The following is a 16,315-nucleotide window of genomic DNA, read 5'->3' as shown; positions in this document are numbered from 1 at the left end:
GCTGCAGCTGCAGCGGCAGCCGCGTTTGCAGTCGCAGCATTTTGTTGCGCGTTTTGCAAATAACTTGGATTTAATAATGATGTAAAATTCCGTGACTGATTCATGATGTAGAACTTGCCAAAGACGTATGATACGTCAAAATGATCATGCGCTTATTTTTCCAAAATCAACAGAACGTTTACACACCACGAAAATGGCGGCATTCAACTGACGGACACCTTTGCCTCTTTCATGGGCGTACCGGAGACGGATGCTGTCTTTTCGGGTAGAATTAATAAAGAATATTCTCGCTAGTTGGCGCTTTGATGAGTTTTGGAACACCTTCAATTTTAAAAAAATAAATATAAAAAGAAGTAAAAAAAAAAATTCAAATTATTGCATTAATTTTTTTTATTAACAAAATATATATGACATTCTATTTATATTTTTTAATACGATGTTATAAAAAATAATTATTATTTGTAAGAATAAGAATTGTTTTGTGTTCTTAAATTTAGCAAAATATAAAATAGTATTGCATTTTCTATTTAATACTACCTATAAATAATTTTTAATAATCTATTGAAATTTTTTTATAAATAAATTATAAAATTATTATTTTAATTGAAATAGTTTTTAAAAATAATATATAAATACATGCATCCAAATACATGCAATGCTTTCATATTTTTCATTGGTTGTGATAAATGCAGTGATATATATTCACAGTTGATTATTGTACAACTATTGGTTACAAGATTACTATTGGTTATAAGATATAATTCTTAAAATACTGATTTTTTAAATCCAAATTTAATTTTAATTTATTTTATTATCATTAATTTTATTTAAAATTCTATATTAAAATCTGTTTTTTACAGATCAAATAAATACAATATTTGTTAAAATACAAATGATAATCATATCCGGCTTTATTCAATCACAACAATGGTGTCGAAACGTTGTCTGATGTTCTGAAACGTGATGTAACGTTATGTGTATAACGTCGGAGTTTATTGATACCGGCGTTAGAACATTAACAGTATCTATATTTGATCGTCATGAACACTGTTTGTATCTGATGGTCTGACAGCTGTTTAAATTTCAGTGTGATGTGCACTGGATTGTTTTTTACGAGCGTTGAAAACGCAGTACCTTCTGGTCATGTAAGGTTTCCTATGTAATCAACGATGAAACTACTGCGTGGTTTCAACGCATCAGAACGTGCAAGTGTTACAGTTTAACTGTAGTACATTTCGAATGTTTTTCTCTATTATCTTTAAGTACAAAACTATAGAACAGTTCGCGGTATAATGGCAGCTCATAAGACAGGCGGGCAAAGTGCTCGAAAGAAAGTACAGGTACTTGTTCGTAATACTTTTTTTCTTTTGAAACATATTATTACAACGTAGCTTTTCATATATATATATATACTTTTTAATCGAATAAAATATTTTTATGAAAACGACATTATTACATGCTGATTAATATTGATATGCCGATCGTTAAAAAACCACATGATGGTGTATGAAATAATAGAAATACGATTGATCTATGATTTTTTCATATTTATTGTTTGATACTATATGCAATTATTTATCGATTTCATAATTTTCTTTTAATTATATAATTAATAATGTTGTTTGTAATGAATAATATCATAAATGACTTTTTATGTTTATAGACTTTCAATAAATTTATTTGTGATAAAAATATATATTCAGAATATTTCACTCAATTATTTTATTATTTTATATATATTTATATATATTATTTTATATATTTTATATATTTAATAAAGGTATCCATGGTTATAAGAGATGAAGTGGAAAAAAGACACAGAGCTGGAATTAATTCATTACAATACGATCCAGCTTTGCATAGGCTTTACTCTGCAGGTAGAGATAGTATTATAAGGATATGGAATTGCAAAAATATGAAAGATCCATACATTCAATCAATGGAACATCATACAGATTGGGTTAATGATATAGTATTATGTTGTGGTGGCAAAAATTGTACGTATTTGATTCACATTTTTAAATTAATATATAATATTTATTACATCCATATATATAAAATGTCACATTAAATTAACATTGTTATATTAATGCTACAATCACTTTTAATTAATAAAAATAATCGTTTTAGTAATATCAGCCAGTTCCGACACTACAGTAAAAGTATGGAATGCACATAAAGGTTTTTGTATGTCTACTTTAAGAACACATAAAGATTATGTGAAAGCTCTAGCATATGCTAAAGATAAAGAGCAAGTTGCTAGTGGTGGTTTAGATAAATTAATCTTCTTATGGGATGTAAATACATTAACTGCTCTTACAGCAAGCAACAATACAGTAACAAGTAAAAAATTAATATATATATAACTAAATGATTTATTATTGTTTATATATTATTTGACTTAATATTTGAATAATTTATAGCATCATCTCTTAGTGGAAATAAAGATTCTATATATAGTCTTGCCATGAATCAAATTGGAACAATTATAGTAAGTGGTAGCACAGAAAAAGTTTTAAGAGTATGGGATCCAAGACATTGTACTAAATTAATGAAACTTCGTGGTCATATGGATAATATCAAAGCATTAGTATTAAATAGAGATGGTACTCAGTGTTTATCTGCCAGTTCTGATGGAACAATTAAACTTTGGTCATTAGGACAACAAAGATGTATTCAAACTTATAGAGTACATAAAGAAGGTGTTTGGGCATTATTGGTAATTACAGTTTTCTTCCTTTTTGTTTTTTATTAATGTTTTATTAAAACAAATGATGCAAATTATTATACTGGAATAATTACCTTTAGGCAACAGATACTTTCAGTCATGTAATATCAGGAGGTAGAGATAAAAGAGTTGTAATGACTGAATTATCATGTTATCCTGAAAGGTATACAGTTATTTGTGAAGAAAAAGCACCTGTGTTAAAAATGGTTATGACACCTGATCAATCTAGCATTTGGGTAGCAACTAGTGAATCTACTATAAATAATTGGGTATTGTACATTTTATTATATATAAGAAAAAATTTTGTCAATAGTATAAATAATATTTTGAAATTTATTATAGTCTATAAGTCAAAAAGATTGGCAAGAATTAGGAATAGAAGACTATTGTGATTCTGCTAGTGGGATAACACCTAAAAATACTGAACCTGCACAAAAAATATTAGGTGCTCCAGCGATACGGCACTGTCACGTTTTAAATGATCGAAGACATGTTCTAACAAAAGATACAGAAGAAAATGTAGCTTTATATGATGTATTAAAAGCGCGTAAAGTTGAAGATTTAGGAAAGATAGATTTTGAACAAGAGATAAAAAAAAGAAATAAAATGGTATATGTTCCAAATTGGTTTAGTATAGATCTTAAAACTGGGGTATGTAATCTTATAATAAAATTTTAATATAATGCGAAATTGAAGATAATTTTTTATATTATATTTTTATAGATGTTGACCATTCATTTAGGTCAAGATGAAAATGATTGTTTTTCTGCATGGGTTTCTGCAAAAGAAACTGGACTTGCAGAAAATGATGCAGTAGATCAAAAAGGTAATATTTATTTTTTATATTATTTTTTTGTTATTTCTTAAATAATTAAATTTTAAACTTAAATTTTTTTTTTTAGTGAATTATGGAAATCTTTTACTACAAGCTCTACTTGAACATTGGTGGAGACCATTACATGTTGATGATGAAAATGAGGGTAACAGTAATGATGGTAATGGTTCTATGCACACTAGAGGAGGAAATCTATATTTCTCTGTACCAACCCACACACCTGTTATATTTAGGTACAAAAATATATATATAAAATATATATATTCATTTTTTTTTAATAAGAGTAAATTTAATTAAATATCTTGAATTATAATTTATAATAAAGTTATAATTATATTTTAGTGAAGTAGGAGGAAGACCTTTATATAGATTATTAGTTAGAGATGCTGCAGGAGAAATGGAAGGAGTATTATTAAATGAAACTGTACCAGCATGGGTAGTTAATATTGTTGTGGATAAAAATCTTCCACAATTCATTAAAATATCATTTTATATTCTTCCACATGCCACATCTGGCGTAAAAAGTTTAAAAAAGTATGTAATAAATGAATAGTTTTTTCTATAAATATTATCAAATAATATATTTATAATATGAATTTTATATATATATTTAAGAGATCGCTTAATCGCAAACGATTTTATACAAATTCGTAAAGTAGCAGAACATGTTTGCGATAAAGTGCTTGGTGCTGGAAGTGACTCAGGATCAGTAGCAGGTGCTGGAAATACAGTTTCTGGAGGATCTCCAGCAGGAGATAGAACAAATACAGATTCAAATGCTGATAATTCTTCGCTGGCCGAAGAAAAAGTAGAATTGCTATGTAATGATCAAGTTTTAGATCCTTCTATGGACTTAAGAACTGTATGTTCTAATATTTTATGCAATAATATTTATTTAAATCTATGAAATTTTTAATTCTATTTTTAATTTATATTAGGTCAGACATTTTATTTGGAAAAGTTCAGCAGATTTAATACTTCATTTTCGGCCAGTAAAATAGTTAGGGCTAAGTATATCGGAACAGAGATCACGAAAATGTGCCTGGTTTTATACCGTCATAAAGTAAGTAAATGCTTTTATACAATACTTATTTATTAAAAATATAATATAAATATATATAATATAAAAATATTGCAGAATTACGGAAAATATGTGGTCTAGTTGCAGAGTGTGCAATTTCACATTACCTTCTTTTCATGAAATATTCAATCAAATTTCGATGAATGTTTCATTGGATGCTGCGACTGAAGACGAATAAAAGCCAGGTTACATGTAGACTATTTAAAATTAAATGAGTTTAAAGGCAATAATGTGTGGAAACATTAGTATAAATTGCTCATATTTGTACATTTATATCCTGTGGCCAAATATAAAAATAATTTCAATTATTTTATTTTTAAATGTTTTTTATATTTTAATGCGAAGTATTTACTGTCAGCCATTTATAGTCTTCCCAATTTAAAAATATTGAAAAAAAATTTAAGCACAAAAAAAAAATTGTATGGCCCAGGAAATTATTATTGAATGTAACTTCTAAATGTTTTCTCATATGCTTTTTGAATTTTTTTTATTAATTCCATGTAGCTATATGTTTTTATGATTTGTAAATAATATCCATCCTTATTTTTTTGATAAAATTAGAAACAAATGTAATCGAAGAAATGAAATCAAAGATATATATGTATAAACAATACTCCACACACCTGCCTTTTTATTTAAAAAAAAAGCAAACTATGACAGGAAGAGGAAAATGTCAATTTATCATTAATCAAATTAAAATTGAACAGCCAAATTAATAATTTAATATTTCCTATAATAATATGGGAAGTAACATAGTATGTCTTCGATATAATAAGATTAAATTCTGCCTTTAATACTTTCAATTAATTAAACTTTTCATTAACGGATATATAATGATGTTTCATATGAAAAAAAAAAGCATAAATACATTACAATTATTGGTAAAACAAGTATAAATATATTGGCAGAATTTGATTTTAGAAGACAAGTCTATAATAGATAAAAACACAAAGTGTGTAGTTAATCATACGTTAAAACATCCATTTTATTAGAATCCTATCAATTGTACATATAAATGCGATTGTAAGTAAGATTCTTTAATTATGGTGATGGGCTGTACACATAAAATCCAATATATCAAAAATCAAAGCCTTTGCACCAATTTTACGAAATTGGGATAAACGCTTAACTTTTCTAAAAAAAAAAAAAAAATGAATAAGAGGAAAAGAGGAGAGAAAAAAAAAAAAAAAAATGAATAAGAGGAAAAGATGAGAGAAAAAAAAAAAATAAAGAGAAAAATGTTCTTTATTAAAAATATGGCCCTAAATGTTGTAATTTTTGTGTTATAAAAATGACATAGAAGCAATTTTTTAATAAATCTAGAGATTATTCTATTGTTACATTTTAATACTACTTGCTACATATCGTGTAAGTATTTATTTGCTAAGTTTTTGCTATACTTATTTAATAATGTAAAAAAGAATTAGTTATTATAACTTAGTTTCTTTCTTTATTTTTATTAGAAATTTTTAGAACTCTGTGATAAATGTTTTTCGAACTAAGGACGTTGATTAATAGAATAACTACCAAAAATATTGTAAAATTACAGTTAAGTTTGATTCATTTTTATGTTTATATATCGGTATTATATGTATATTTTTGCAAAGATCAATTATTGCCACATTTGATTTTTATCATTATATATATTTTATTCATTTCTTAAGTGAAATGTATTTTCGTAAAATGACCCTCCTTATTGCAACAGAAAATCAATATGTGCCTGATCCTAGATTATAAGTTGTAGAGGGCATTTAAATTATGAAATAATCTACTGATCTTTTAAAAATAATATGAATTGTAAGTTAATGTTATTATGGTGCATAATCATAGAAAATATTTTATCAGAATCTAATATTTAGTTATATATTTGTAAGAGTTCTCTTCATAAATTTTAAGTATTAACTATTGAATGAAATTTTTTGATAATTTACTTTTTTTGTTTCATTGTAAAAAACTTTGTTTACTTTTTTTCATATTATAATTTTTATATCATAAATAATTGCATAATTGCAAGTTCATAAAAATTTAGTATATTTTTTCATAGCTTCACTTGTAGATAATATTGTAATTATTTTACACACAAGACATGCATTTCATACAGTATTCGTAAAATATTATAACTGAGCTTTCTTCACTGAAGACAACATTGTTCATTAATGGAAGTATTAATGTATAATATTAAAAAAGCGCTTGTAATTACACTTTTAAAACATGAGATCTTTAAATCAAAACTAATTATATACCCTCTTTTTAATAAGGGACAAATAGATTTTCTCAAAATAAAAGTTCTCATATTAAAAAGAAGAAAAGAAAGAAAAGATTGTAAAATGGTGCCAAATTTTATACTAAACAAAAATTTCTGCAGTGCACCTATTTCTTGTAAAAAGATTTTTCTGTACAACTGCTTTTAATATTAATTTATTAATCATGATAATTCTAATATTTATTATCTAATGTTATATAATTGATAGAAATTTATAATTATAAATAATTATTTTTTTTTTTTGTTTTTAGAATCCAATAGATATCGTCTCACATCTATAAAATTCTATGATTGAAAAAGTTGATTGTTCATCTTATTTTATAAATATAATTCATTTATATACGATACCATGAATTTTCTATATTCTATTACACGATGAGGCGATATTCGTTTAATATTTATAAAATATTTTCAAATATTAATCGCGCAATACATTGAAAAGAATCTGTAATACATTTTATTATTAGAAAAAATACAATTTGATAATGTTATATTTCATTTCAGAAAAAATTCTTTATGATTATGATATTTACTTTATATTTTTAAACTATTATATTGTGAAATTATTCCTAGATCATGTATATCATTAGAGAATTATTAATATTTGAATAAAATATAATTTAATACAGAATAACTTATATAAATGTACATGTGCACTAATATACATTATATTATTGCAAAATCATAATATTTAAATTTCTTTTTTAAGAATATATTCTACAGCTTGTACAAAAGAGCTGCATACTTTTGTAGGCAGTGGTGTAATTGTATTTTCATCTCCATTTCGATATTTTCCAGTTTGTACTAGAATTCCTCTTATACCGATAGCTTGAGCACCAGCTACATCATCTTTAACATCCTAAAAAAAAGATACAAATACGACAAAAAATTAAACATTAAACATACTGATTAACTTTATGTAAAATAATTTTTACATCGCCGATCATAATTGCTTCTTCGGGAGATATGTTTCCTAAAGCAGCTTTAAAAAACTCTGCAGTAGGTTTTCCAATGACTTCTGCCTTTACATTAGCAGAATATTCTAAACCAGCAACAAATGCCCCTGGTCCTAAAGCTAAACCATCTGATCTTTTATAATATCGAGCTTTTTGAATTGCTATGAGAGATGCACCATCTAATAGTAACCTGAAATTAAGAATAATTTATTTCCAAACATATTGTAATAGGTATTTTATTACAATATATTTAAATATTGGAAACATAAAGTTAGAAACATACTGGAAAAATAATATTGGAAAAAAATTTTATTACATAACATGCTGAATGCAAACAAACACCTGAATGCTTTTGTCAATTCTTCGTAATGAAATTTATCCGGTGCCAATCCAATTACTACAGCATTCATTGTTTCATTTGTTTTTACCAAATCTTCAAAATCTTCATTAGCATGAGGATCAATCAATAACATTGGATTTAATTTTTTCGAAATGATTAGTTTTCTTGTTGCAATTAAACTACTAAAAATTTCTTCCTTTTTAACAGTAAAACCTAATTTTGTTAATCGATTATATAGTAAGTTGCTAGATTCTTTACTTGTATTTGTGACAAATTTGTACGGTATATTAGCATTTCGAAGCCTATATAGAAGTAATAAAATTTCATATTAATACATCATTAGAATACATCATTAATAAATTGTATTTGTATTTTATTTATTAAATCTTCATTTATCTATTATTATTCATTATATAGACATTAAAATCAATAAATTCAATTTTAAATCATAAAATGGAATCGACATAATATAAAATGTATTATGATATTTATTAAATATAAATAATTTTAATAAATAAAATTACCACCTGTTTAAAGCTTCCACTGCACCTGGAATCACTGTATTATCAATATGAAGAGTACCACTAAGATCTATTAGTACCATTTTTATTTGTTTTGCCATATTTTACAAAATTTTATTATTTATTTTATATATATTTATATATTATATAATAATAATAATAAATTTGGTTATTTATCCAATATTTGCTACACAATTCGAAGTATATATATTACATACACAATTACGATACAATGTTTGACTTTGATGGAAGCCTTATTACATTATCTCTGTCTAATCTAACAACGGCATTGAGAACAATGTGACGTAACGTATTCTTCTCTTGTATAAATTTGCCGTAGGAGAAATGAATCACTTTTAATGATAGAGAAGGTAGCATATCGTGACAACTGTATATATAATATGTATATATAAGTCTAAACAATTACAAAATAGTATAAATGTAAAGTTTCTCATTGCACGTGGTCAAATATGGCGCTATCCATGAGGCAAGAAGATGTAAAACAAGTACCATGGTTTTCTCTGTAAGTATTAAAATAACTATTTTAGAATTTTTATATGTTAAAAAAATTTATTTAATTAAAAGTTGTATTTGCATTACATAGCGCAGAATGGCATCAAGTATATAAACAGATTTATTCTAATAACATAAACGAACAATTAATGGGATACGAAATGTTGCTTGCATGGAAAGCAAGGTAATTAAATAATAAATATTTAATAGAGTATCATAAATAAGGAGTATTAATAAAAATTTATATTTTAGGATACCAAAATTACCGATAGGAGTTGATTGTACTTTATCAATTATGCAAGTGTGTATTAGAGATCGCGAATGGACTTCCAAGATTAATAATGGCGAGTTGCCAATTAGTTATGAAAATGATTTATGTTTGATGTATTCAACTACAATAATGAGATTTCTAAATCATATATCTAATATAGGACATACGAAGCAAACATCCTTGTTTCAGATTGCAAAGCAGCTCAATATTCCAGAATGGATAGTAAACTTAAGGCATGATACTGCTCATGGTTATGAATTACCATCTATTGATGTATTGAGAATAGCAATGAATATATTGTTAACCTGGCTACATGTAAGCTTATTTTTACAAAAATTTAATAATAATAATATCAAAAAAAGAAAAACTTTTTATATAAATATATATATATAAAGGAAGAATATTGGGCAGCTGAAGGCAAAAAAATTGAGGAATGCTTAATTACTGAAGAATCTATGAAAGAAATTCAAGAGAGTGAAGAAGTACAGGATTTTAGTGATTTAATTGAACTCTGGAGTTCTGTCAGTCTGTACATTCATGCTGGTTATCATTTAGTATCTAATGTTCCAGATTCTCAATTGAGGTATATGTAACATTTAATTATTTTATGATATTAGTTTATGATAAATATATATTAATAAATTAATATCATTAATAGGGAAACATTACAAGATCTACGTTCTTATGCTATCTCTTTATTGGAAAAAAATAGTGAAGATGTGCAAAATAAAAAAGATAACTATATTGAGACTGTTAGAGAGACTGATATAAAAAAAGATAAAAAATATACATTAGAAACTGCAAGAATCGTTCTTTTATCAGAAATATCTAGATATCTTAACAAAAAATCTATACCCAATAAAAAAAATATAGTTTGCAATACATTATTTAATTCAGAAATTTTTTTACCAAATAAAGATATCTTATTAATTTTTACTCAAAATGAGGATATTGAAACTGCATTGCAAAAAAATGTATTACCATTGGCCATGATTGAGTTTTGGAAAGATATAATATTTGTATTATATGAAAAAGATTTCATGGAAGTATTAATTATAAAACTACTTGAATTAGTACATGATGAAGAAATAAATAAAGAAAAGAGATTACTAGCTTCTTTATGGATAAGTTCTATATCATATAGTTTTCTAAAATTAAATAATGCACATTGTATATCTCGAGTTCTAGAATATCAGTTAGAAAAAACACAAAAAAATTTACCAGTAAAAACTTTTGAATTTAAAGTCAAAGAAGAAACAGACCGTATTTATCCGCATTTGAAATGTGTATTATGGTTTAATTTATCAGATATAGTATTACCATGTCTAACTGATATAAAATTTATTTCAAAGCTTATATTAAATGTAAATGAATTCTCAATTAAATTCATTGTGCCTCTTTTAGAATTAATAAGTCCAATAATAGATAATGATAACAAGCATTTATTATTAAATTTAATGAATCTTTATATAACAATTGATAAAAATAATATGGATTCTTATGAATATGAAAAAACTTTTATTCTCAAAGATATTCAATTTGATAAATGTGTATTAAATAAAGATAATACACAAAATAATTTACAAGATAAAACATATCATATTTTTACTAATGAAAATATTAGAAATAATTACTGGAATTTCGCAGTTGGTAAGTATATAAAGTTATAAGTTTTCTAAGATATTAATAAATAGATATAAGTTTATATAAATAGATATATAAATAGATATGTTATTTATTTTTTAGCAACTTATAATTGGGCAGAATATCCAATTGGTTTGCTTCCTTGGCAAGATGATAGCTTGGAATTTATAAATCCACTTTATAGTACAATACGAGAATATAATATTTCAGAATTAGAATCCAAAATTGTTCCTGGAATTATAGATGAGAAAAACTTAAAAATGAAAGGTCAAATTAATTGGAATAATATTCTAAGGAAAAAAAAGCGTTTAAAAAGGAAACAAGAACGAAGAAATGCAGATGTTATAATGAATAAAGCATTAGAAACTGCTAAAAAACAAAAATAGTATATTTATAATGTTCTACATACGTATATTTTATTCATTATCAGCATGTTCATAATATGGAATATGGAAATATGGAAATAGAAAAACATTCAACAATATATTTTTTAACTTAATAAATAAATTATACAATTTTATTAAAATATAAATAAGATATAAAAAATTTTTAATTGCTTATAAAATTTTAATTAACAATATATAAATTTTTTACTATCACATATATTGAATATATATTTAGAAAAAAGATTTTTGTACATGTTTGTAAAAATATCTATATAATTTTATAACAAGTTATTTATAATAATTGTTTCATATTTTTCTCTTTTTTTTCTTTTTTTACACATTATCTTATTTATCTTTTTTTACACATTATTATATATATATATTATATTTTAATATATAAAATTTATAAATTAGATGAATTATATTAACATCACAGATACATTGAATAATCAATAAATATCATATAACCATAAATATCTATTATATAGATTATAATATTAATGAATAATCATTTTAAGTATAATTTAATGAAAATCTAAATTTTAAAATTACAGCTATTGCAAAATGTTAACAATACAAAAGTTCATTATATTTGTTTCTTTGGTAATTATTTTATTAATATATATATTTTATTAGTACATACTTCCAATGTATGTAAGATATTTTAAAATTAATAACATCAAAAATTTATGAAAAAATATAACGAGAATATAAACCGATGATGTACTTGTTCGGTACACGTGCACTCCGATATACTAGTGGATATTCTCGCGGTATATGGGGTCAGGGGAACATTTCTCATTTCTTATCGGTGGGAGTACACGCGCACCGTAAGCGGAGTTATCCTATTCCCCTTGCCTCACTGTACCGTTACATTATCAAGGACTATATAAGAATAAGTGTATCCAATAAATATTCAAATTTAATTTTTATAAAATATAGTTTTTTTATAAAATCATCTTGTATACATTTTTTATTTATTGTTAAAAAATTTTATTTTATACTATAAAAATTCAAGACGAACATTTATTAAGTACACGTGTACTAAAACATTTCAGGCATGTAAGGGGTATGAAGAAAGGGGAACAGAATTGACTCCGCCTACAGCAATATCGTACAAACTTTTTGCACATAACTTCGTCCTCTCGTATGCAACAGTAAAAATAAAAAATTTAACATACTTTTACAAATCGAAAAGAAATCATACACACACACACACACACACACAAAATTATATATATATATTTGTTGCATATGATATAATATTAAATAGCACTTTATAATATGATATAAAGATACAAGACGAAGAAGTTCCGAAATTTTAATAGCACATAATAATTACATGTTGTTTTCTCTTTTTTTAGAAGTATTCCCCTTACCTCGTGATATTTCTCGAATATCTATTGATCTTACTTGAGTGCACGTGTATTCAAAAAATTCAAATTCAGTTTTCTTAAGGAGGAAATTTTATATATAAATTTTTTTGTATCTTTTTACATAGAAACAAACATTTTGAATCATATTGTCATTTTTCTGATATTATAAATAACAAACACATGTATAAAAAAATTCAATATATCTTTTTTTTTTATATCATTAAATTAAAAAATATAAGCTTTTTTAATGATAGTATTAGTTTTTCTTAGTACATCCATGAGATGCTTAGATGTTTCAAAACCAAATATATCTAATGGTTCTCGAGACATTGTTGCTATTCTGAAATTGTAGAAAAAAAAAGAAGTGTAATTTTATGTTAAATATTTAAATGAATAATTAGTTTATCTATTACCTTCCTCCAGATATAGCATATAAAAATTTCCAATAGGAAGATCTTAAAAGATGTGGTTCAAAGATTGCTACATGGAAGAGTACTGCTGTACTAAAACAATATAAAAAGATCACGAACCACTTTATTTCAGGTACTATCTTTTTTTCCACAAGATCATTCCATAACAACTAAATGAAAAAAGATATAATGTAAAGTTTAAATTTTTATATAAGAAAATATTAAATTGCAAAATTAGAAAATTAGTTTCAAAAATACCTGCAATGCTTTCCACATAAAATATAAAGCTATTGTATTACTACTATAAATCATAAATGTTAAACCGCCAATAAGTCCAGCGGGTATTGCATAATAAGAAGAATCTTTTTTAAAAAATCTTCGCAATAAACAGGATATTAACTAAAATATATTTGAAATTATTATAAAATTATAAATTAAATAAAATTGACATTTTGTAATAAATTTTTATAATAATAATAATACCCTATAAAGTCCAGTAAAACCACCTAAAAACATAGGTAAATTTAGATTGTCTTTTCTAAAAATTATTGCTCTTGTTAAGAATGGTTTTGTAATTAATTTTCTAGTACCAAAAAACAAATTAATCACTAATTGGGCACTTAGAGCATAACTAAATACTTGTATACTACCCTATAAATGAAAGTAAGCATCAATAATATGCACTTCAAATCATATAATTTTTGTTATTCATTTATTTATATGCACATATATACCTTTAATATATATATACATATATACCTTTAATATATAATGAACACAACTAAAAGGATGTGAACATGATATATGTTTTCCTTTAAGTTGTTTTAATCTTTCTATGATTTTCTTGTATATTTCAAATGATTTTATAAATATATTTTTTTTACAGGATGTTTTATTTAAAACATGTTGTTTTATTAAATTTCCATTATTCTCTTCATTAGTAGAGTTGTTTTGTGTTTCACAATTTAAATTTTCTTTTTTAAGATATTCATTCCCTTCATATTTTCCAACAATAATTCTAGTGAAAATTTTCTAATTAATTGGAAATTGTTTGTAATATTAATAAATAAAAATAAACTAAATAAGTACCTAAATATTTTATATAAGGAAACTTGTTTATTTGGTTTAGAACGATAGAAATAAAGTAACAATGCTATTGATATAGCAAAAATATATGTTCCACCATGTGAAATAGGAGAATAATATCCTCTTTCTACTCCCATTTTAAATAATGTTTCTGTTGCCTAATAAAGAATATTATAATTAATTATGTAATAAAAAAATAATATATAATTAAAATAAATATTGAAATTATATTTTTATAGATTCATATAAATTTTCATATGAAAATTCTATTTTCTATTATGTTAACAAGAAATTAACAAAATAATCTACTCACAACATTAGATACATATAAACTTAATAAAGAACGTCTTGATGGTCGCTCAATAATAATAGCTGATAAACTAGATAAAAAAGATGGAAGAAATGATACAGTCAAAAGACTGAATTTTCCAAGTATACGTCTGAAATGTATAGTTTTTATATGTATAGATAATAATATAAAATAATAAAAAAATATTCTTAAATTAAATAATGAAGAATAACAAATTCAATTCAAAGATTTTATTTCAAATTATTTTAATTTTAATATATAATAAATTTCTTCTTATACTTTTATTTAGCAAAAATTTTTAACTATATATGATTATAAATAAAATTGCAAATTCATTTATGCAAACCTTAGAGAACAAATAAACACAGAATATGAGAAAGCACTCCATGAAAGAAAAGCAGTTGATTGCAAAAGACCCAATATTGTTTTTTTAATATCTGCTTTAGATGGTACTTTTCCTTTCATTAAAAGAGCAACCTAAAATAAATATCGAAGAAAATAGAAATCGTATATCGCTAATATCGTTAGTTAAATTTGAAAAATTGAAACAATTTGTAATTTGTAATTTTTTTTTCTTTTTGCTTGAAATAATTATACAACTTGGAAGTTCAAAAATGATTATTTATCGGATAATATAAACAATTCTATCAATAAATATCTTTCGAGAAAATGAAATGCTATTTACTGTTTACTGTTATTTATACAAATGTTATAATTCAACCAATTGTGATTTATATGTGAAGAAGTTGTATTTTTTTTATAATAACAATTATTACCACTTTTCATAAGAAAAATATGAATAAAAACGTGTTATATTTAAGATTTTCTTATAGTTTATATCTCAATGATACATCACGATTATTAAATTGAAAACAAGATATAAAAAAATTTAGACAAAATTAAAAGAAAAAATTAATAAACATACTATGTAAACTGTAGAATATATCTTTAGACATTCTTGAAGAGCATCTATGCCAAGACCGGCTGCTGCTATTAAACAGGAATCTCTCCAATGATGTGAGTATTCCTTACAGGATATATCGATGCATTTGCTTAGTTGTGAAGGCATTCTTTGATAACTAAAAATTTCGCAATTAAATCCAATTTCTGGTTATAAAATGTCAATTTTCAACGAGGAATATCGCACAAAACTAGAGATAACACTTTTGCTGACACACAGTTATAATTATTTTGATAATGTCAAATACTTTGTTGAATTCATTTTTTTTAATTGTTATACATTATTTTGAATTTCGCAGCTAAACGTGAATTGATAGAATTATAATTAATTAAATAAATCTATATAATAGTTGAAAATATTTATCAAGAATTAAATAAACTTGTTTCTGATTTTAAATTTTAGTTTCTTAAAGCGGTATATCATAAATGCTCATGCGTTTTGTAGAAAAATATTCACAGTAACACCTAAATCAATGCGTGCGGACTTGTCGACCGCTCGTCACCGACTGAACAGGCAATACAAAGTCAACTCATTTTCGAACGACCTTTCACATTTACTATTATAATTTAAATATTTAAATATATTTCAATAAGTTAATATTAATATTAAAGTAAAAAAAATTATTTTTATCTTA

At 24.2% G+C, this 16,315-nt stretch overlaps 5 protein-coding genes across 11 annotated transcripts in view; 2 read left to right on the top strand and 3 right to left on the bottom strand.

The window, feature by feature from the left end:
• LOC102671757 (splicing factor 1-like) overlaps positions 1-263 on the bottom strand; it is a 6,525-nt gene extending 6,262 nt beyond the window's left edge. Inside the window, exon 1 of one of the 2 annotated variants that reach the window (XM_006618137.2) lies at positions 187-263. Coding sequence is in view for 1 of the 2 variants with exons in the window: in XM_031511677.1 (XP_031367537.1) it covers positions 1-104 (104 nt within the window). In the remaining variant the exon portion in view is untranslated. The other variant, XM_031511677.1, reaches the window with a different exon arrangement.
• Positions 264-883: 620 nt separating this feature from the next.
• LOC102671899 (WD repeat-containing protein 48) lies at positions 884-5,835 on the top strand. The gene is made up of 12 exons (XM_006618138.2): positions 884-1,340; positions 1,781-1,997; positions 2,131-2,343; positions 2,424-2,719; positions 2,809-2,997; positions 3,071-3,379; positions 3,452-3,554; positions 3,631-3,796; positions 3,906-4,097; positions 4,179-4,425; positions 4,502-4,626; positions 4,702-5,835. The coding sequence occupies exons 1-11, from the start codon at positions 1,293-1,295 to the stop codon at positions 4,562-4,564; spliced, it is 2,043 nt and encodes a 680-aa protein (XP_006618201.1). The 5' UTR covers positions 884-1,292; the 3' UTR covers positions 4,565-4,626; positions 4,702-5,835.
• Positions 5,836-7,423: 1,588 nt separating this feature from the next.
• On the bottom strand, positions 7,424-9,063 carry LOC102672020 (haloacid dehalogenase-like hydrolase domain-containing protein 2). The gene is made up of 4 exons (XM_006618139.2): positions 8,731-9,063; positions 8,206-8,505; positions 7,843-8,053; positions 7,424-7,766 (listed from the first exon to the last, which is right to left on the bottom strand). The coding sequence occupies exons 1-4, from the start codon at positions 8,823-8,825 to the stop codon at positions 7,599-7,601; spliced, it is 774 nt and encodes a 257-aa protein (XP_006618202.1). The 5' UTR covers positions 8,826-9,063; the 3' UTR covers positions 7,424-7,598.
• On the top strand, positions 8,774-11,695 carry LOC102672159. Of its 6 annotated transcripts, none has more exons than XM_006618140.2 (6): positions 8,774-9,247; positions 9,329-9,421; positions 9,490-9,823; positions 9,904-10,091; positions 10,167-11,158; positions 11,255-11,695. In XM_006618140.2, the coding sequence occupies exons 1-6, from the start codon at positions 9,195-9,197 to the stop codon at positions 11,536-11,538; spliced, it is 1,944 nt and encodes a 647-aa protein (XP_006618203.1). In that variant the 5' UTR covers positions 8,774-9,194; the 3' UTR covers positions 11,539-11,695. The 6 variants fall into 6 exon arrangements, with proteins under 6 accessions (XP_006618203.1, XP_006618206.1, XP_006618205.1 ...); XM_006618143.2 differs by having other exon boundaries at positions 9,698-9,823; positions 11,255-11,584; XM_006618142.2 differs by having other exon boundaries at positions 9,482-9,823; positions 11,255-11,584.
• A 438-nt stretch (positions 11,696-12,133) lies between these two features.
• On the bottom strand, positions 12,134-16,197 carry LOC102672579 (transmembrane protein 135-like). The gene is made up of 9 exons (XM_006618144.2): positions 15,646-16,197; positions 15,067-15,197; positions 14,724-14,850; positions 14,414-14,568; positions 14,084-14,342; positions 13,808-13,975; positions 13,583-13,723; positions 13,328-13,494; positions 12,134-13,254 (listed from the first exon to the last, which is right to left on the bottom strand). The coding sequence occupies exons 1-9, from the start codon at positions 15,787-15,789 to the stop codon at positions 13,140-13,142; spliced, it is 1,407 nt and encodes a 468-aa protein (XP_006618207.1). The 5' UTR covers positions 15,790-16,197; the 3' UTR covers positions 12,134-13,139.
• Between the last annotated feature and the right edge of the window lie 118 nt (positions 16,198-16,315).

This window comes from Apis dorsata, unplaced genomic scaffold (genome assembly GCF_000469605.1).
Source record: "Apis dorsata unplaced genomic scaffold, Apis dorsata 1.3 scaffold_341, whole genome shotgun sequence".
Taxonomy (NCBI): domain Eukaryota; kingdom Metazoa; phylum Arthropoda; class Insecta; order Hymenoptera; family Apidae; genus Apis; species Apis dorsata.
The sequence above is the reverse complement of the archived record's forward strand: the minus strand, read 5'-3'. Positions and strand labels throughout refer to the sequence as shown.